The sequence below is a fragment of the Phaeoacremonium minimum genome, assembly GCF_000392275.1.
Source record: "Phaeoacremonium minimum UCRPA7 unplaced genomic scaffold PA7_03_scaffold_132, whole genome shotgun sequence".
NCBI classification, from domain to species: domain Eukaryota; kingdom Fungi; phylum Ascomycota; class Sordariomycetes; order Togniniales; family Togniniaceae; genus Phaeoacremonium; species Phaeoacremonium minimum.
The window spans coordinates 258,356-278,525 of record NW_006921039.1 but is presented as its reverse complement, the minus strand read 5'-3'; the positions used below and the strand labels follow the sequence as shown (position 1 = coordinate 278,525).

At 53.7% G+C, this 20,170-nt stretch overlaps 5 protein-coding genes across 5 annotated transcripts; 3 read left to right on the top strand and 2 right to left on the bottom strand.

Moving 5' to 3' along the window:
- Window positions 1–2,042: 2,042 nt before the first annotated feature.
- Window positions 2,043–3,452, top strand: UCRPA7_1826 (putative indoleamine -dioxygenase family protein; the record flags this gene model as incomplete). Its single annotated transcript, XM_007914405.1, has 2 exons — window positions 2,043–2,380; window positions 2,435–3,452. 2 exons carry the CDS (start codon window positions 2,043–2,045, stop codon window positions 3,450–3,452), a joined length of 1,356 nt encoding a protein of 451 aa, XP_007912596.1.
- A 2,375-nt stretch (window positions 3,453–5,827) lies between these two features.
- UCRPA7_1825 (putative cell division control protein) lies at window positions 5,828–6,774 on the bottom strand (the record flags this gene model as incomplete). Its single annotated transcript, XM_007914404.1, has 2 exons — window positions 5,828–6,286; window positions 6,358–6,774. The coding sequence occupies 2 exons, from the start codon at window positions 6,772–6,774 to the stop codon at window positions 5,828–5,830; spliced, it is 876 nt and encodes a 291-aa protein (XP_007912595.1).
- A 2,306-nt stretch (window positions 6,775–9,080) lies between these two features.
- On the top strand, window positions 9,081–10,310 carry UCRPA7_1824 (putative geranylgeranyl pyrophosphate synthetase protein; the record flags this gene model as incomplete). The annotated part of the gene is made up of 1 exon (XM_007914403.1): window positions 9,081–10,310. The coding sequence occupies one exon, from the start codon at window positions 9,081–9,083 to the stop codon at window positions 10,308–10,310; it is 1,230 nt and encodes a 409-aa protein (XP_007912594.1).
- Window positions 10,311–10,831: 521 nt separating this feature from the next.
- Window positions 10,832–12,391, bottom strand: UCRPA7_1823 (putative peroxisomal pex24-like protein; the record flags this gene model as incomplete). The annotated part of the gene is made up of 2 exons (XM_007914402.1): window positions 10,832–12,080; window positions 12,192–12,391. The coding sequence occupies 2 exons, from the start codon at window positions 12,389–12,391 to the stop codon at window positions 10,832–10,834; spliced, it is 1,449 nt and encodes a 482-aa protein (XP_007912593.1).
- A 5,743-nt stretch (window positions 12,392–18,134) lies between these two features.
- Window positions 18,135–19,968, top strand: UCRPA7_1822 (putative dual specificity protein kinase pom1 protein; the record flags this gene model as incomplete). The annotated part of the gene is made up of 2 exons (XM_007914401.1): window positions 18,135–18,818; window positions 18,871–19,968. The coding sequence occupies 2 exons, from the start codon at window positions 18,135–18,137 to the stop codon at window positions 19,966–19,968; spliced, it is 1,782 nt and encodes a 593-aa protein (XP_007912592.1).
- Window positions 19,969–20,170: the final 202 nt, after the last annotated feature.

The window sequence follows — 20,170 nt, the reverse complement described above, 5'->3', positions numbered from 1 at the left end:
TTCTGGCAATGCTATCGCCATCTTCACACATGATCTCAAGTGAAGGAAGAATCACGATTGAAATACGTCCTACAGCATTTGCGATGCCCCCGAAAATGGGCGGGGTTTCCATTGATCAATGTTGGTTTTCTGAGAGCTGCCCAGACCGCACACTATCAGCGGCTCACCACGACCGGCCAACTATAGTGCATGCTATTCAATAATCGTGAGCAACCAGATTCCCGACGCACTCCCCTTCAGACAGGCCTGGGATATAATGAGTCTAGGTATTATCCAGTCGCCGATGGCGCCTACTTGATTTTCTCGCTTGAATATATCTTATCACGAGAGTGGTAGGATATTGCTTCCAATAGTACTTCAGGAAAGGTTTTAAATCTGAACATGATAACTGGTGAAATATCCTCCTGCTACAAGCTTGCAGCGTGTTTGTCATCATTGTTGACATTATGTCGGAACATCTGGGTCGTCATCCGTCAATTTCCTTGCTTATCCACTCGATTGCATCCGAGTGATGATGCACCCGTAGACCCAAAGCATGGCATTCTTCGCTTCCTTCGCGTTCCCCACCCCATTCTAAGAAAATTACAAAACCTCGCGATTAGACTAGTCATCACCTATGATGCTCTCCATCCAGATTGCCATGCAGACAGTGGCATACTTGTCGGTGAGGGCCAAAGGTAAATCAATTGCCAGTGTGAGAAGCCTCTATTACTCGACTGCCCCACACATAGACGCCCAAAAGGCAAACAAAGTGAGACACGACAACAATTCCATAGCATCTTACCTATAACACAATTTACACAACCGTCTAATGGTGTCATCGTAACAGTATTTGCCAAAGGTGATCATGATTGTGAGTCAGTGGGTGCCGAACCCGTTACTTCTAATGGCTGAAAATAACATCGACATCTAGGAGGATGTTTACAGAGAAAAACAAGGGGAAGATTCCGAGGTGACTCTTATCCCTTGTATCCTGCAAGAGGACCTTCCACTTCTAATAGAGGAAGAGGAAGAGGAAGTTGTCAGTCGTCTGCTCCGCCCAGGGTGATAAACGTGAGTTCGGTAGTATTATCATCCTTAGCAAATGAGTACTACCTTACAGAAGTTGTTGAAGCTATAGTAATAAACAGAACCTTCGAGCTCTCAAAAAAGCACCCTGGCCCTCGTCTTTAGCATCCTTTCCTTCATAAATTAAGGTTTGTTACCCTGGTATGTAGAGGGGGGAAACCACACCAGCGATCAATCACTTACCCCTTATGTAACCGCTCATAGACTTCTTCACTCCGTATTTTCACCAGGGACAACCCCGAAATCAACCAAAATCCGGTCTTTAAACCAGGCCGGGGATCTTCCGGCCTAGTGTCATTACCGGATGCCGAAGACCGGGCTGAAAGTGGAGATGGGTTTTCATTACGACACCAAAACTCATCCCTTTCCCGTCACGACTCCCGGGACTGCTCGGAGCTTTCACGACGAGAGACGGTAGAATTCCCACAAAATCTGGAGTCTTTCGTTCTAGAATGATCTGGTTGTTGTGATTAGGTTGCTTAAGGATGTGTGCATGTTAGGGAAAAGGAGCAAGTAGCCCTTATTCGCGCCTGAGACCGCGTACACATACAACCAAATGAGATGAAGACATCGTAGGCTTGTCTTAAGCTTGTAGAGACCATAATGTCCTTTGAAAGCCCTTATCTCTGAGTGGATAATTTCTCCCCTCCTTGAAGATGAAAAGGTGCCATCTGCAGCCGGGTTCGGCCTGGAATCGCGGGAAGAATTCCGGCCTTTGACTATATACGCCGGCCCCATCTACCGAAGTTCAGAAGAGTTTTGGTCTCTCCAAACCATCAAGGCTCGAAGAATTGTCACGTGTTCTATCACTTAACTCTTAGATTCTCAAACACTTTTCAATTTTGACTATCTGTGTTAAGATGGGTTCTCTAGACGGTATGGACACCGCCATTCAGGTGCTCGATGATTGTCGGCCGGACGACATGTCCATGCCCGCCTTTATGGTCTCCAAACCCAGGGGCTTTCTGCCTCGCATGGACCCAATCGTTTCTTTGCCATCTGAGTTCGATGCCCTGGAGTCGATCCTCCAACGGATGCCTGTCAAGACCTTGTCGGGGGAGCCTGGCCTCCTTGCTCATAGCAAGCTAGGCCCTACTGTCCACGAAGAACTACCTGACCTCACTCCCTTCGTCGACGAATACAAAGATAACCTTCCTCTCATGAATGCACTCTATCGAGACTACTCCTTCCTGGCCTCGGCATATCTTCTTGAGCCATGCCATGAGAGGTTCATGCGTGGCGAGTCGTACGGCCTCGGCCGAGATGTCTTGCCGGCCAACATCTCACGGCCCATCGCTCGATGCGCCGAACTGTATGAAGACACTTTTGTTCAATGATGACGACGTCTTGACTAACATGTTGATAGGACTGGCTTCAAGCCTTTCATGGAGTATGCCGGCTCATATGCCCTCTTCAACTATCGCTTGGAGGATCCAGCGAAAGGTCTCGACTATTCGAACCTGCGTCTCATCCGTGCCTTCGAGCATGGCCTCGACCCCTCGTCGTCAGAGGCCGGTTTCGTTCTAGTCCATGTCGACATGGTAAAGAACTCTGGTCCACTTGTTGCTGGCGCCATGGCAGCCCTTGATGCCTGTTCGAAACCGACTCTAAGCATCCATGAGCGAGAGTCACTTAACTCTGGCCTTCGCGACATCCTCACTGCTCTTGAGACAATCAACGCCACCATGGAGACCATGTGGATGAAGTCCAAGCCGATGTCTTACACCAGCTTCCGTACTTTCATCTTCGGTATCACCTCGCAGTCAATGTTTCCCAACGGTGTTGTCTACGAGGGCATTAATGATGGAGAGCCGATGAGCTTCCGTGGAGAGTCAGGGGCGAATGATTCAATGATCCCACTCATGGATAACTTCCTTCAAATACCCATGCCTGAGACGCCATTGACAGAGATCCTGAAGGACTTCCGACAGTATCGCCCAAGCAACCATCGTCAATTCTTAATGTTTGTCCGAGACAAGAGCCTTCAGGTTGGTTTAAAGGACGCTGCCCTCAGCCTTAGCGTCAAGGTGGCAGACGGTCAAGAAAAAGAACTGCTGCAGGAGTCTCGCCAACTGTGGCTTAAGATCCTCAATCAGGTTCGAGACTTCAGATGGAGGCACTGGTGTTTTGGCAAGGAGTATATTCTTAAGAGGACTAGCCACCCTACCGCTACCGGCGGCAGTCCTATTGTCACTTGGCTCCCGAATCAGCTGCAGGCTGTGCTGTCGGAGATGATCTCCCTTTATGAGAACATCACTGGGGGCGAACAAGACAAGCTTGGCGATCAGTGCGAGACTATCATGGACCTTGCTTATCGACAGAAGGAGACTTTGAAGAAGGAGGTTGAGAAGTATTGCGAAGAGCGTGGCGTTAGTCAGAACTAGGGCGGTTGGAGCTCCGCTTGAGAACACTAAACTCGACTTAATTGACTTCATATCATCAACATCGATAAAGCTGCTCCTACCTTTGTAGATTCGTAGGTGAAATCAGAGGTACTCGACTCTCGCTGAGATCAACAGAACCACGGCGCTAAGGCTGTAGTACTCGCCTGAAAATGCAACCCGATTTTCGCGGGATGGTGCCCTCCTTCGACAATCCCACCTATCGTGATCCGCACGACACCTATTGCCCATGGGTTTGCTCAGCTGCCCCAAGCTGTGCTGGACACACGCCCACTTACATGCACCCTGTTGCAATTTGCGGCTTATGCACGGGTGATATGTAATACTCACAGCCAACTTACGGACCTTCCGTGGCGGGACTCGCCTCTGTCAGCTGACGGAAGCTAGGTAAGTCGGCGGACGAACCCTTGCCGCCCAAATTGGCGGACTTGTAGGAGCTGTGATCACCATCCAGCAGAACTTCTGCCTTTTCGTATTTCTTTGCATTTGAATTGACCACGCAGCTGCTCTGACATTTTATGCTCGTGATCGTCTGTCAATGACATTTGGATCCGTTCATAGATAGTTTCTTCAGAGTTTATGACGTCTTATAGAGGTGTAATGCGACTGCTCGCTCACTTGCCGTTGCGAGCATTCTTATCAGATGTCGGCGCCTTCTCCTCACTAGTGTAACTCGGTGTTGAGATCGAGAATTGTGTGTTGACTCACATAATGCTGCTCTTCCGTGCCGTTCTGGCCTTCGGGCTTTTCTATCGGCATGCACAGGCTCAAGATCGGCTTGGAGTCATGGACTACTCCATGAATGCCCTCTCTCCTCGTTATTACCTGGCCGCCTCTCCCCTGCAGAAGCGGGAGACAGGTTGCAATGCGGGCTTTCATCCTTGTAGGCGATCACTTATACGCACCACGCTCATGATCCGAGCCTCGTCCCTAGCTGACATTCTGCCTGCGTTATATAGGCAACGACATCAATGCCACGGCATGTTGCTCTGACGACACTTATTGTATCGTAGATCCTAAAAGTTGGCAGCCTCGATGTTGCGCTATCGGATCACAGTGCGATTCGCCTTGTGGAACCGATCAGTATCAATGTAACGCAACCACGACCATCACCACACTGTCTGCAGCGACTACCTCTGTCTATGCGGCATGCTGTCCTCGCCCGTGCGTATCGACCAGCCAATACCTGTGCCCATCCTCTCTCGGAGGCGGCTGCTGCCCGTATGGTGCTCAATGCGCCTCAGGGCGGAGGTGTCTGTCGACTAGCAAGGCAACCAGCAGTACTGCCAGCGCCGTAGTGACTGAAATCCCAAGCGGCTGCACGACTAGTCAAATCGCATGTCCAACAGAAGAAGGCGGAGGATGCTGCGCCATAGGGAAGAGCTGCACACAGGTCAGCGGCTCCAACTTCTGCGTCCAGGCGACCGTTATTCCCACTGCCTCCGGCGTTGTCGCCGTCGAGCAAGGCGGCGGACTCTCGGCGGCCACAAAAGGGGGCATCGGGGCGGGCGTGGCCGTCGGCGCAAGCCTGTTGATTGGTGGCCTGGCCTGGTTCTGTCTACGGAGGCGCCGTTCTCGCAGCCAGACTGCGTCCTCCCGCCGGCGTAGCGGTGGTGGCCGATATGTCGAAGGCGGCGAGGCCGGGCGCCCAATGACGGAGGCTACCTCGGATGTCACGCCGTCGCGGCCGGAGCGTCTCCCCGGGCTGGCAGCTGACTACTTTGGGCCTGCCGCCGTGCCGGGCCCGTTCACTGTGGCATCGAACCCGGCGTCCTCACCGGGCCACTTGTCTCAGGACCGGGCGGTGCCCACCGACCCGCACGTTCCGGATGATATTGCTGTGCCGGTGGAGATCGACTCGAATGAGAGGATGGTGCGTGACGGCGGCACGCTGGACAGTAATCTGCACACGCCGTCTGTCGTGCACCAGGTGCCCACTCCGGAAACAGTTGACGGGCGATTTGAGCTGTACGGCTCAGCCATACCATCACCGTCCCCTCCTGTTGGAGATGCCAGCAGCGCGCAGTCGCCGCTGGATTCGCCTACCATGGGTCACAGCACCCTGAGCACGGTCACAAACGCGGAGGATCGAACGAGGGAAGGATGAGTTTCTCACGAGAGATGTCGTCTATTAATCTTGTTATGTACCGAATGATGCAGCGGGGGCCAACGCCTATCCATCTATACAACTCGCCCCTGCCACTGTTCCTGACATAGAAGAAAACCAAGCAAAGATATGCAATCGGCAGCGCAAAACTTTTTTGCCAACGACTTAAACAGCCACCCCGATGAACGCCGGACATAACAAGGAAATGTAGAGCACAGTAGTGTACACGGGACAGTTTGTTAGGCCTGGTCTAGGCGACGACGCCGCCGAACGGCGTGCATGTTCGTAAATCCTTGACCAGCTCCTCAACGCTATTCAAGTGGCGGCCCAGCAGCGCCTGCTTCTCCTCCGTCGTGCGTGTCTCCTCGCTGTCGCTGTTGGCCCGCCGGCGGCCGTTGCCGTTATTGAATGCCTTGGCGAGCTTACTAGGACTGCGCTGCAACATTGCGGGAACGGAATCGCGGGCATCGGCTCTCGGGATGGAGGGCGTCTCGGGCATGAGATAGAAGTAGAGGAACTCAACAAGTTTGAGCTTCACGTCGCGTGAGGTGGAGCGTGACTTGAAGAGCGAGGTCACTGTGAGCAGGCCGTCGAGGTTCTCAAAGGTGCGTGTGTTCTGGGGCGTCTCGACGAGAGCGACGACGAGGGTGAGGAGAGTCGCAGACTGGATAGCAGGGCAGTTGACTGGCTCGAGGAGATCGAGGAGAAGCTATGAAAAGCGACACCACCATTAGCACAATGGGGGCGCGACGCTGGTGGAAAGATTAGAGGTTCGCTTACATTCATGTTCTGTTCTCGTGCGAATAGCGTCTTGCTTGGAGGGTGCAGGACGAGCAGCCCCTGTAACAGATCCAGCGCATTCATGATCAACAAGTCGTTCTGTCCGTCGCTCCCTTTCGCCATCAGACGGTCTAACGTATTGACCAGGCGCATCGTAACATTCCACTCGAAGCCCTCCTGCAGCTTGAAGAACTCGTGGAAGGCGGGATCGTTGTTCAAGTCGGAGAGCCGACGCCGTGGAGGATTTGGCGGGCCATCCTTACCCGGATCATTCAGTTGGTCTTTCTTCTGACTATTTTTCTGCTGAGAGAGGCAGATCTGGGCAAGCAGGCTGTCGACCTGCTTGATGCCCTTCTTGATCTTGGGCCCATCGTAAGAAGAAAGATTGTCAAATGCTAGTGATAGAAGAGCCTCCATTGTGGTGGTTTGTGTGGGATTTTTGATTGAAAGTAAAGACAAGATGTTGCTGGGTATCAAATGTTCTTCCTGCTGCTGAACCAAGAACACCTGATCGAAGATGCGATGCGAATGCAGACAAAGATATGGAAAGACTGAAAGGACTGTTGACGACAATTGTCGAATAGAATGACGCCGTTTGAGATGGATGTAGAGTGTTAATACAAGGCTGATGAAGGCAAAAAGGCTGATCGGGTATCAATGGGGAGAAAGGGGGAGGAAGATCCTGTTTCACAGAGGAGAGCAGGCCATGGGAGATAAGTCGTGTGTCGCAACCAGATAGGAGATACTGGGCATAAATTCCAAAGTTGACGATGTTGTCTTAGCAATGTTGTCTGAGCAACCGGACACTAGACTTGCAGCCTGTGGATAAGGTAAGTGGGACCGCCGGGAGCTTCCCCAGATCGGTGGTGGGGCTTTATCACCAGCAGGAGCACGTATTAGAGTACAAACCAGTCTAGAACATATGTAGGGTAGATGAGTTATGTGATGACTGCAACGTCTCTAATAATATTGGAATGAACCTCATATATAGAGTCTGAAGGCATTTTGAGTTGTCTTGAATCAATGCACGGTTAAGGCCATGGAGAGCTAGCTCTGTTCAGAGGTTGTAGGAGGTCGTCAGAATCCTTGACTGAGTTGCTTGCTCATTTCATTCCTGGCTGACTGACTGAGTAGACTAACTTGGCGAATGATTTGTATGAAATGCAAGGTCAGGTGGTCGTGAGGCCTCGAAAGCAACTAGTATATCTGATCTGGTATATGAGTCTCAAAGAATGTCGAGTCATGGTGACCGTCATGTGAGCCGACATTCTCTCGATAGCAGTCAACTGCCGACCTCGTGAGCTCCGACACTTCCGACTGCTGGGGGGAAAAGTTGGGACACTCCCAGTAAGATGCTTGAGCAAGCTTTTCCAACTACCGACATTGACAGGTCTTGCTGTGGTATACTCCATTTTATAGAGCCATGAGCAGCGTGGCGGTCACACCCTGCCAGAGGATGCACCTGTGTGGATGCATGGCGCAGGGGAAGAGAAGTGTGAAACCGGGTATGCAGCAATAGCCTCACAGCGCCTTTGAAACTGCATAAGGGAAGCGGCGGGAACCCCTTCTAGAAGATCATGCACTGTCCTCTTTTCGGCTGCTTGTCCGTTGTCGACAGCGTGCTTATCCCAGTGAATGGAGGCTGCCCAGTCCATATCAGGGTTTACGGTCGTAGGGATACCACCGGTTCGCAGCAGGCTTACCTTCACCGCATCCCTTTATCGTCGCCAGGCGGATCACCTATAGGCCCGACGCTGGAAGACATTGGATGGATGGAGATGCTACGATGCCCAGATGTGGGCATGACGGGACCTGCATCTTTGGGCCTGAGTCAAAGCACCTGCACTCGTGCCTCCTGCTGCACCTCCATCGCCATGTTCCCCCGGCCGGTGGGATATGGCTTGGATAGTTGATGAATGTGGTTTAGTTGAGCCAGAGTTTCGACGTATGTAATGGGCACACCTCCCAGTGAATGCGAACTTGCAACTTTCACTCCCTCCTACACATTTAAATGCCCAGCACACATCGTGTAGCCCAACAACCTTGCACTTTTACAGACCTCATCGATATAAACTTGCATCTTCTGTAAGCGCACCTCAGTCGCATCGAAAAATCACCCAGTGATAAGTCTCCCAAAGCGCAGGTAAGCAGGAAAGAGGTATGCGCCCTCCCGGTCCCCCGCTTGTGTCCCAGCTCCCCCACCCCGCTACCCGACCCCTCCTCGTTGGCCTGAAGCTTGCCACTTTGGAGAGGCACAGCTCTGGTCACATCCTGTCTTGTCCTGCCCTACAATGAGGCTGCGCAAGACTTACAGGACTCTTGTCTCAACACGCAGAGTGCAGATCATGCCATGCTGACCAGATGCGTAGGTGAAGTCGAGACGCAAGGTATAACCAACGGCGCATTTGCCCGCCGACTCTTGCAGCTCCGTTTGCAGCCTTTTGACGCTGCCTAGCTCCAGGTCACCTCAGGTGCTGCAGCTAGACTACCGCGGGATCGAGTCAACACCAATACGAGCGGCCGGATCTCTGGTCTCCACCAGGCGGCAACGTTTTCACAAGCCAAACCTCGTCGACACTCCACCTCCACAGCATCCAAGCAAGCTAGGTCAGGCAATATACACGTATACCAATCGGTACGCGTGTATAAGCCCCCAACGGACCCGAGCAGCCCTACCCCAACGTATACCTAGAAAACGGGCCCCTTACCTCACAGTCGCCCGCATGTTCCTATCCAAACGTTCGCAGAAGGAGCCTGCGACCTCGACTGCAACTGCGACTATGCCCTCTACCTCTGTCGCCGGTGCTTCCTTTCTCCAGTCTCCCAACGCTATCCCCCCGCGCTCCTCGAGCACCGGATATAACGTGCCTCATCCTCCTTCCAAGAGTGTTCTGCGGCCAGTCGCCGAGGGTGACTGGATTGGCCATCATCGTACGACCCGAAGTCGCAAGGCTTCCGTCACATCCACATCTTTCCTCGTGAACATGGGAACTCAACCCCCGACCCCTCCCGATCCATCGCGGTACGCTCACGAGGACTTCAACTTCGCAGCGAAGAAGACTTTCTCTGAGGAGAAGGAGAAAGTCGTCCTCGGCCCCTTCGACTACCTCTACAACCACCCCGGCAAGGATTTCCGTGCTCAGCTCATCAAGGCCTTTGATGCCTGGTTGGAGGTGCCTCCCGAGAGCCTCGAGGTCATCACAAAGGTGGTGGGCATGTTACACACGGCCTCGTTGCTGGTAGACGATGTGGAGGACAACAGCCTGTTGCGCCGGGGCATGCCGGTCGCGCACAGCATCTTTGGTGTGCCACAGACGATCAACAGCGCCAACTACATCTACTTCTGTGCGTTACAGGAGCTCGGGAAGCTGCGGAACAGCAAGGTCATCAACATCTTCACGGAAGAGCTGCTGAACTTACACCGCGGGCAGGGCATGGACTTATTCTGGCGCGACACTCTGACCTGCCCGACCGAGGACGACTACTTGGAGATGGTCGGCAACAAGACGGGCGGTTTGTTCCGCTTGGGTATCAAGCTGATGCAGGCCGAGTCACGGTCTCTCATTGACTGTGTGCCCCTTGTCAACCTCATCGGGCTAATTTTCCAGATCCAAGACGACTATCGTAACCTTTTCTCCCGGGTGTACAGCGAGAACAAGGGCATGTGTGAGGACCTGACCGAGGGCAAATTTAGCTTCCCGGTCATTCATAGCGTGCGTTCGGACCCGACGAATTTCCAGTTACTGAACATATTGAAGCAGAAGACCACAGATGAGGAGGTCAAGCGTTATGCCGTTAAATACATGGAAGGCACCGGCAGCTTCGAATACACCAAGAAAGTGCTTGACGTCCTCATTGACCGCGCGAGGCGCCTGACGGATGAGATTGACGAAGGGAAAGGTCGAAACAGGGGAATTCACAAGATCATCGACAAGATGGCCATTACAGAGTGACGTGACGTGGAGACGAGGGCGGCCGCCGACTCTCCGCTTGCAGCATTGGATGGATCAGGGAAGGGAGTTTTGGTCATTCGCTACAGCATTTGGGATTGCAATTCTCTGCAGGGTACGACGGATTTAGATGGACATGTGGCGTCGGGGGCATTCATTCACATTTTTGATATCCATGGGCGTTGAGTCGTTTTGACATCCCAGGTCCTTAAGTACTTCAATCTACGTCGACAGGCTGGTGTATTGGACACACTGTGCCTCGTATTCATGTGAGAGGTCGTTGCCAAGTCTTGTATCAATGACAGCTTCATATTTTGTCTGTGTCTGACAATGTGATAATACTTCAACAGATGTGGTGGACGGGTATAGTTACCTCTCTCATTGGTGCCCGACATCAGTTTATCATGTTAGGCAAGTTGTACAAAGGATCACGCCTTGACTGGAAATATCAGCTCCTCTTGAGGTAATTAATACGTCTTGCATGTTATTGTTCATAAGTCGTGAAATCTGAAGAGTCTCCTATTCTAAGCAGTTGGAGCTCTCTCCTTCCTCTTCACCAGCCTTACCCACCGCCTGCGCCTCCACTCACCTCTTCTTCCCTCCCCTTCCTCGCCCTCTTCCCAGCTCACATTCGGTGGCCGCTGTGGAAGGTTCCCGCGCGCCCTTGGCGGCGACTCTGCTAGGCCCACGGCGGCCTCCTGCTCGTTATAGATATCATACACCCAGCGCTCGCCCTCGGTCTCGACCTCGACGCCCGTGATGATGCGCTCCTCCACCCACTCGCGGCTCCACAGGTCGAGCGCCCACTTCTTCTCGCTCCACTCCCACCCCGGCGGCGCCAGCACGTCCTCGAAGAAGCGCGTGCCCGAGGGCCGCTCGCCGGCGATGCGCGGCTGCGACAGCGGGTCGAAGGGCGAGGGGCTGAACAGCCAGGGCTCCCACTCGCCGGCGGCCGACAGGCGCTGCAGCTCGAAGATCTCGACCTCGCGCGTCTCGGGCGCGCTGTCCAGGATGATGTCGGCGGCGATCCAGCGGTCGACGAGCGAGCGGGCGCGCGCCTCGGCGTCGGACCCGGGCCCGGCGTAGGCGCCGCGGGTGCGCTGGAGCATGCGCGCCATGGCCGGGTGGCCGGTGATGATGGCGGCCCAGCCGGCGCAGAGGAAGATGAGGCGCCAGGGCAGCAGGTGCGAGGCGATGGACATGAGGGCGGCGGCGGCGGCGAGGGCGACGAACAGCGCCGACGACTCCGCCTCGTCGGAGAAGTTGGCGCGCGGCACGAAGCGCGTGGTCACGGCGTCGTGGGCCACGCTGAAGTCCTCCATGCTGTTCTGCAGGTCGCGCATGTTGCGGAAGAAGTCGCGGCTGAGCTCCTTGACCGGCTTGACAGTGCGCGCCGGCGCAATGGGCGGCCCGCGCGGAGAGTAGTTGAGCTCGGAAGCCTCCGAGGGATGACGGGACATGAAGGCCGGGATGAGCACCCCGAATATGAGGATGGCCAGGGGCAGGATGGGGAGGAGGTAGGGATCCAGGCAGACGAGCGTGTACACTGCGAGGAAGGACAGTGTGTGGCTGGTGCGCCGCCAGGAGAGCAGCCGGACCACGCGGGCCTGAAACTTGAACATGACTCCGATGCGTGCGTTGAAGCGCCGGAAGTTGTTCGACATAGTGGTGATGTTGAACCCCGGCCGTTGTGAGTATGCCGGCATGCTATCATCCGGAATATCTGTATCTTGTACTTGGCCATCATCTGGAGGGATGACTTGTTGTAGGAGCCTAGGGAGAGCATTAGCAAAACGTCACAACTCCTGCAGATGAACCAAAGGAGATATGTTCATGTGCAAGCACGGTTGATATACGTATTTGTCTAATTCTGTACCAACATACTTCTCTAGGAGTTTGTCCTGCACGTTGGCCCTTTCTCGCAAGGCAGCCAACCCTTTCCATCTTCGAGGACTGGGCTGCTCACCGGCAGCCGCAGCGGCAGCCTGAGCGACAGGTTCGGGCCTTGCATCTTCACGGTCATCCTGATCCGGAAGGGTGTCCCGGTCGACAGTGTTGAGGACATCTACTGTGAAGTCATCCATTTTGGCTGGGATATCGATCGTGGTATCCTAAAGTAGTTCGGCTCTCCACGGATGGGACCGCCTGGAATTCGAGGACCCTTTCAGAGGCCCATACCTTCAATAGTAGATCTCAAAGAACTAGAGCTCTCTAAAACGTATCAGCTTGAGTCTAGTTCTCCCTTTCCGTTTGTTCCTTGCTGGTGTCTTAAGAGTTTCGCGCCCTCGTGAGGAATGTTGAAGGTCCAAAGTCTGAGGCGTGGCATAAGTCACATGCAAAAGCCGGCAATGAGGTCAGCGTCGCGGCTGGTCAGCAGCCCTCCACTGGCCGGGCGCTCCACACCCGCGGGGCAAGACTTGGAGGCACCAACTCCATTACGGGTGTACCCAAGTACCTACACTAGATAGGTAGGTAAGGTACCGGTAGGTAATAAACGCCACTTGAGCCTTGTAAAATAGGTATTACCAGAGTTCACAGTGTGCTACTGGGCTATGACTGGCTTGTTTGCGCTGATACGGATCAGACTACCGTAAGCTGCGTTGCCTTGTCAAACCTATACTGCGTAAAGTTTAGATTTGTAGGCTTGTAAGTGTACGGTCCTTCTTCTCATAGTACTGGCAGCGTAAGCCTCGGTTTCTCGAGAAAAGTGATGCTCAGAGCATCACCAGGATATAAGAATGGCACGTCCTGATCTGTAGCCAGCCTTAGGCTCTTTCGTATATGTCATGTTCGGAGCCCAACAGATACTCTGCGATCACAAAGGACATGTTTCACATTGGGACTATATGCCCTGACCTTTTTGTAGAAAGCAGTTGATGAACTTCGAAGGTATCCGTGGACCTGTAATTCCGGGTCGAATATCGGTAAGATATTAACCTACCTAGTCCAACCACGTCTTAGCCAGAGGCTGACAGCTGGAAGTGGCTTCTACTAAGATAATAAGCCCCTTTCCTCACTAGTTGTAATTTCTCCTTTTCTCAGCTGGCTAATTACGCCCTGATTTATCATGACTTGTTTCGCCGTGTTTGTTTCATGTCCTGCAACGGTCAAGTCGTACATATGAACAGCAGTACATACTGTGCAGTAAATTTCAATCGACATTTGCATGCAGCGACAGGTACGGAAATTTAGCTGGGGCAGCAGCCGAAAGGAGATCGCGCTGCAGTGATCTCCCTTTTCCTGCAGGCGTGGAATTGGCCAATTTTGGGCTTGTTGGGGACTGGCTCGACTGGCTCTCCCACTCTCCCAGACTCGATGTGGAATGGAGGGGTTGAAAACACGAAGAGAGATCGCTAGTAGAGGCCAAGCTGTGTGGCGTGGCGGCGGCTGCAGAAGCAGACACGAAATTGGACAAGCTCAGACACGGTAAGGGAATACCAGAGGATCCAGATCCGGAGTGCAGGTACATGTACAGTCGCGGTTTGGTCGATCCAATGTCAGTCAGGCAGTCAGGCAGTCAATATGCGGCAAACCATGGGCCGAAGCCGACGATCCAACCCGTCCCCTCGCATGAATCAACACGCCAGGGTTGTGGTTTTGAATAGGTGAAGCTGGTGGAATCAAGCATCGTTGCCCCGGAGGCGATGTCGAAGCGCAATAGCAAAGGTCTTATGGAAATAAACAGTCGATGGAGGTCGTGAATGGTCGTGTCTTGCAGGGGTTCGTGATGAGATGAGGGGACCCGTCCGTCCGTCCCAGGCGTCCCTTTTCAAGCGAAACGGCGCTCCGCGTCTTTGACGTGCAGCGTGCCTTCGAGGCGAGGCGAGGCGAGGCGTGTCTCCCACGAGTCCCCTCTGCCCTGCCCACAGCCCATGCTTCTCCCTACGCAGTAGATCGTTCACTCTTGTCTCTCTGCTGCTGCGCTTGGATACTTCGTCGTCTCAAGATATTAATGTTAGCTGAGAGAACGGCCAGTCTCGACTAACCTTCTAACAAGCATTCTGTCATCAACCTGACAGAATGAAGGGGTACCTACTAGGTAGGTATTGATGGATGGACGGGAGAAGAGTGGGACCCACCTAGCATCATCAACAGCACTACCCGCAGGCTAACGTTAGGGAGGAGCAATGTCAACTTGGCCACGCTGTTAGCCCCTGACAATCGATACCCTGAGCCAAGCACTGCTCCTTTCCTTGCTGCAGAAAAAAGTAAGATAAAAAAAAAATTAAGGAAATAATCACTAAAAAGGGGCTTCCCGAAGCTTCACCAGACACGGATGGATCCGCTCTCTAGCTACCTACCTTACTGCATAGTAAGTCTATGGCCATACATAGTGCACAGCGGACAACGAGCAGACTTGTTCTGCATGTCGCCCCCAATAAGTGCTTGAGGCTCATGGAGTTATTCGACTGACATGATGAGGACTGTCAGTACATCCACTCACGACTGTATTAGGGAGGGAGATCACTGGTTGCCCTGTGCAATACCCAAGTAGGGGCATCGGGCATCTTATTATGCAGGTGAATCAATCAATCCGGTGTGGGTCTCAAGTCGCGTATTACTGGCCCCTTCGCGACCCTGTGAGCCTGTGAGCCTGTAGCTAGTGGTAGGTGGCCGCCCGTGCCAGTGCCTTGTGCCTGGAGCTTGGGAAGACCTGCAGTGCCAGAGTGCCTGCTGGCCCCCCGTCCCACTCCCACTCCCAGTCCCAGCGTGCCAGGCGGCCAACACCTGCCATTCGCAGTCCTCCCAGCCCACCTGGGCAGTCCAGCCCCGGCCCAGCATTGACGGGACTTGACTGGCCTGCCTCGAACGAACATTAACGTTAGTGGAGCTTCCTTCGACTCGGGCCAAAAACATCGACGATTTTGGCGTGCAGCACACCAGTGCCGTAGGTAGCAGTAGCAACACCTCCTTCTCCCGCCTGCATTTCCACCCACATACCTACCGACCGACCTTACATACCGCATCCTGCACACCGCAATCAACCCTCTTCGCCGCCGCCGCCGAGAGGTGTCTTGCTCGAGATCCGATCCCCATGAGTGTCATCCCGACACCGTCGTCAGCCTGATACCTGCAGAGCGGAATGAGGTAGTTCTTTGGATGTTCCTCAGATCCTTGATTGGACTGAGTCCGCTTGCGACCGGGGACATTTCTACGAGGCATCCCCGTCCAGCCTCAGCCGGTGTGTCGTCGACGTTGTCGCTCAATTGACCGCCACCGCTCACCCCTTCGAGGCCCGCCTCTCAATTCCCAACGGCCTCGACCGCCTGCTCTTCTCTATGATTAGGGAGCACAAGGTCCCTGCTGGCCCCAGACCGGCTGTCAACCGATCCCCCACCAGGTCAGTTCCTTCACGATCGCCTCCTTCCGTCTCGAGGCGCACTTCAATATCCCTCTCCCAGGGATCCTACTGACACGCCCGGCACCAGAAGCAAGGACAACACCAGCCCTACCAAGCAGCTGTCCGCGACACGGACTCCCGCCAACGGCCCGATGCTCAGCGCTTCGTCGTCCAACAACCACTCCCTGTTTTCTTTCGGTAATCGCAATGGAGCGTCTGCGGAGGTAGGGGAGTCGACTGGTTCTTACGACTTTCTCCCCTCCGTCAGCTTCGATGACCTCCAGAGCAGCTTGGAGTCAGCATCCACAGAGTTTAAATTGACACAATTCCCGTCGCCGACGGGCCAGGGTAGTATATTAGAGGCAAAAGGGATGGTCGACAACAAGATGGTTGAACAGCAATCCAATGTGACCCATAGCGGAGGTAGCACCCGTGTCGCCATCCAGCCTCCGCCTCCTCCCACGCGGTCGAGGACCGGATCGATTCTTCGAAGGCCGAGTGTCACCGGTAGGCAAAACACAAACAGCATTTCTTCGACAGCATCGATAGCAGACGCTCCTACAGCGCCCGCCGCCATGCGTCCTCGCCGCCAGAGCCAGTATCCTCCAGTCTCCAATAGCAACATAGGGAAGCCGCCAAGGAAATCGGTTGGCCCTGGTGTCTTTGATTCGGACTATGGCACTCGTGCTTCGCAGAGGCGACGGCCAAGCCTCGCATCGAATACTGACAGGTCTGGTGTGGACTCTACCCGGTCTTCAGTCGATGGCGGCAGTAGATTGGGGGATACATCACGAAATCTAACTGCTTCACGGGCATCGAAGACCAAATCTGTTCAACCTCCGCCTCGAATCAACCCACCAACTCTGTCTGCAGACAACAGCACCCTAACTCCGGAGCAAAACCGCTCATCTACTCTATTTCCTCGGTCGCCAAGGGCTAGCAAGCAGCTTCCCCCTGCACCGGGGTCTGGCAAGCGTATGTCCGTGATGCCAGGCGTTCCTCATGCTTCTCATGCCACTGGACTTGGCGCGAGGACTATAAGCCCGACGGACACACGACGAATGAAGCGAATGTCTATGCATCCTTCGCCAAATTCCACTCCGACCGCGAATCCTCCTCTGCCCCCGAGTGCTCCAACAGAAGTCCGAGCCTCGTCACGTTCACCATCCATGGTTCCTCGAAAGATTTCTACCCCATCCTCCTCGAGGACGACGCCGGACCCGAATAGGAAGTCCTTTAGTTCAGGTCTCTCTGTCGGCTCAACCACAAGCTACAACACTGTGCGAACGTCTACTGGATCAATCCAGCCACGCATTGCTCCCAGCGGTAGTTCTCGGCTGCCAGCCCCGAAAGCGTTGAACATGCACAATCCTACGAATGCCGATGACGAGGAAGATGTCCCCCCGGTCCCTGCTATTCCTAAGGCATACGAATCACCCAAGGACTCGCCGGCCGAACTTTCATATTTTGATAAGAGGAAATCGAATTTTGCCTTTGATGCCAGCAGCATTCATAGCAACTCCACGGGAAGCTTGTCAGGTCTGCCGGTCCTTGAGCCGACGAAGGTGCAACGGAAAGCCAGCACACGCAAAACAAGCCAAAATGTCACCCTGGAGTTGGACAAGAAGGGTTCAGTTATGCAACAGAAGAAGAATCTGAAGTCGTTGCACTTGCCACCAATCAATTTGGGGCCACTGAGTACACCCACTGTTGCAAAAATTGCAGCCTTACAGGATAAGGGTTACTCAGATGGAAACCTTAGCCCACCTCCAGCAAGGCAGGCAGCTAAGACGCCAACGACCCCAATGACTGCCTCGAAAAGCACATTTTTCGGTAGAAACAGGCCCGATGACAAGGCTGAGCTGCATTTGAGGAGTAGCAGCTCTATCCATCATAGTCGAATGGACAGTCCTCTTGCTGCAGACAACACTAGCTCATCTGAATCGATCACTGGGCGGAAAGCAAAGGGTACTGCACAGAAGTCATCAATTTCGCCATTCCTTTCATCTTCTGTTCCCAAGACGGCGGGTATCGAACAGCCTACATTCTTGAAAAGATCAAAGACGGGTGGTGATGTCACAGCACCTGCTATCCCATCCTCAGAACCTGTTGCTCATCAGAAACCCTCGGGACCACGTGCTCAGAAAGGTGTCAAACCACCTCCAAAATCGCCTCCACCTCTGTCGAGCCCTGAGGAGCCTGCCACTCCTTCGTCAATCACCTCCCTAAGACGGAAACTGAGTTTATCCTGGAAACGAAGCCAGTCTAAGAACAGCATCAGCCATCCACCTGCTCCAACAGACAAGACAAGTGATCAGACGCATGCTAAGCAAGATAGTATGCCCCCTCCTCGTATACCAGTGTCATCAACCGTGAACAGCTTCACTACGGTCAAACCACCAAGCCCAACTGCTTCAACCAAGACCAATGGATCTTACCTTGAATCACGAAGACGCAAAAGCTCTGCCTCCAGTCTCAATGCAATCATGGCTCATGAGAGAAATGGGAGTAATACATCATGGGTGGCAGAACGCACTGCAAAGACAGATGCTGCAGCTGATGGCTCTGGCGAGCGCTCATTCATGTCTCATACCCACTCATCATCTGTTATGCAAAAGATTCTGAAGTCAAAGGCTTCAACTAGCACTCTTCGACATCTGGACGTTTGGACAGCTGAACTAGACAAAGATGATCTGATTGCTGAAGAGGAGATGAAGAGGCTAGGACTGCGACGTAAGGAGACTGAGCTGGCGGCTAAGACTTTGGATGCCCTGAAGAAGAGAGCTAGTCCAAAGGAGCGGGTCAGCCCGCAAGATGCCATCAGGATAGCTATGTTGAATATATATGAGCGAGGTGAGATTGTCGATTACAGCGACATCTATTTTTGCGGTACGCAGAATGCCGCGAAGGTCGTTGGAGATCTCAACTCTGACGTTCCCAACTTTGGCTATGATGATGAGCGAGGAGATTACACCATCATCCCAGGAGATCACCTTGCTTATCGATATGAGATCATTGATGTACTAGGAAAGGGAAGTTTCGGTCAAGTTGTTCGATGCATTGATCACAAGACTGGTGTTCTGGTGGCTGTCAAGATCATCCGAAACAAGAAGAGGTTCCATCAGCAAGCTCTTGTCGAAGTCAACATCCTACAAAAGCTTCGCGAATGGGTAAGAGCATTCCGGATGAGCATGAAACATCGATACTGACGAGCGGTTACAGGATCCCAAAAACAAGCACAGCATGGTCAACTTCACGCACAGTTTCTACTTCCGTGGACATCTTTGCATCTCAACCGAACTATTGGATATGAATCTTTACGAATTCATCAAGTCCAACGCATTCCGTGGCTTCTCGCTAAAGCTCATTCGCCGTATGACAAAGCAAATGCTTAGCTCCTTGAACCTTCTCAAGCAGCATAAGGTTATTCACTGCGACTTGAAGCCGGAAAATATTCTCCTAAGACACCCACTTCACTCCGAGATTAAAGTCATCGATTTTGGTTCCAGCTGTTTTGAAAACGAGAAGGTATATACTTATATCCAGTCCCGATTCTACCGCTCCCCTGAGGTCATTCTCGGCATGACATACGGCATGCCAATTGATATGTGGAGTCTTGGCTGCATTCTTGCCGAGTTATATACGGGGGTTCCCATCTTCCCCGGCGAAAACGAGCAGGAGCAGTTGGCCTGCATCATGGAGGTGTTTGGGCCGCCAGAGAAGCACCTGATTGAGAAGAGCACACGGAGGAAGTTGTTCTTCGACTCGATGGGCAAGCCGCGCCTGACTGTCTCATCCAAGGGACGACGGCGGCGCCCGTCATCCAAGACCCTGCAGCAGGTCCTGAAGTGCGACGATGATGCCTTCCTCGACTTCCTTGCGCGCTGTCTTCGGTGGGATCCTGATCGACGAATGAAGCCCGATGAAGCTATCCGCCATGAGTTTATTACCGGCCAGAAGACATCCGTGCCGGTCCCTCGGGCATCGATTCGGGATGCGTCGCCTATCAAGCGCCACAACACAATATCGACACCTCGACCACTGCCCGATCCGCCCGGCCTTAAGGGCGGCGCCAGCCTTAGGCCGCGGGATGCCACCGGCGTCGTCGGCATTAGCCCGATCAAGCCAGGGTTTGGTTCCCGGAGAGCGTCCGGCATGACCGCAACATCCAGCACCGCCGCGGCGAAGCGCACCAGCACAGGCGCCGGGGGAATCACTCTGGGGACCAGCAACCTCCCGCGGGCGGCTGGTCGCAGTGTTAGCGCCAAGCAGGACCTAGCAGCTGCGGGAGCGACGGCCGCCATGAGCCGACGAGCATAGAGAGCGCGGAACCTGGTGCGGACAGGTGCAGATGGAGATTTAATGGACGAGACGTTCTCGAGTCAGCTCTAGCTGGAGCTGAACGTGGCCATGGTCCCTTGTTACAATGACGAGGCAACAGAGTCTTCTCTCGGTCAACACAAGGCAGACAAACGATGGGGGCGTTTCGGGACTTCAGTGCTCTGGACGGGTAACCGACAAG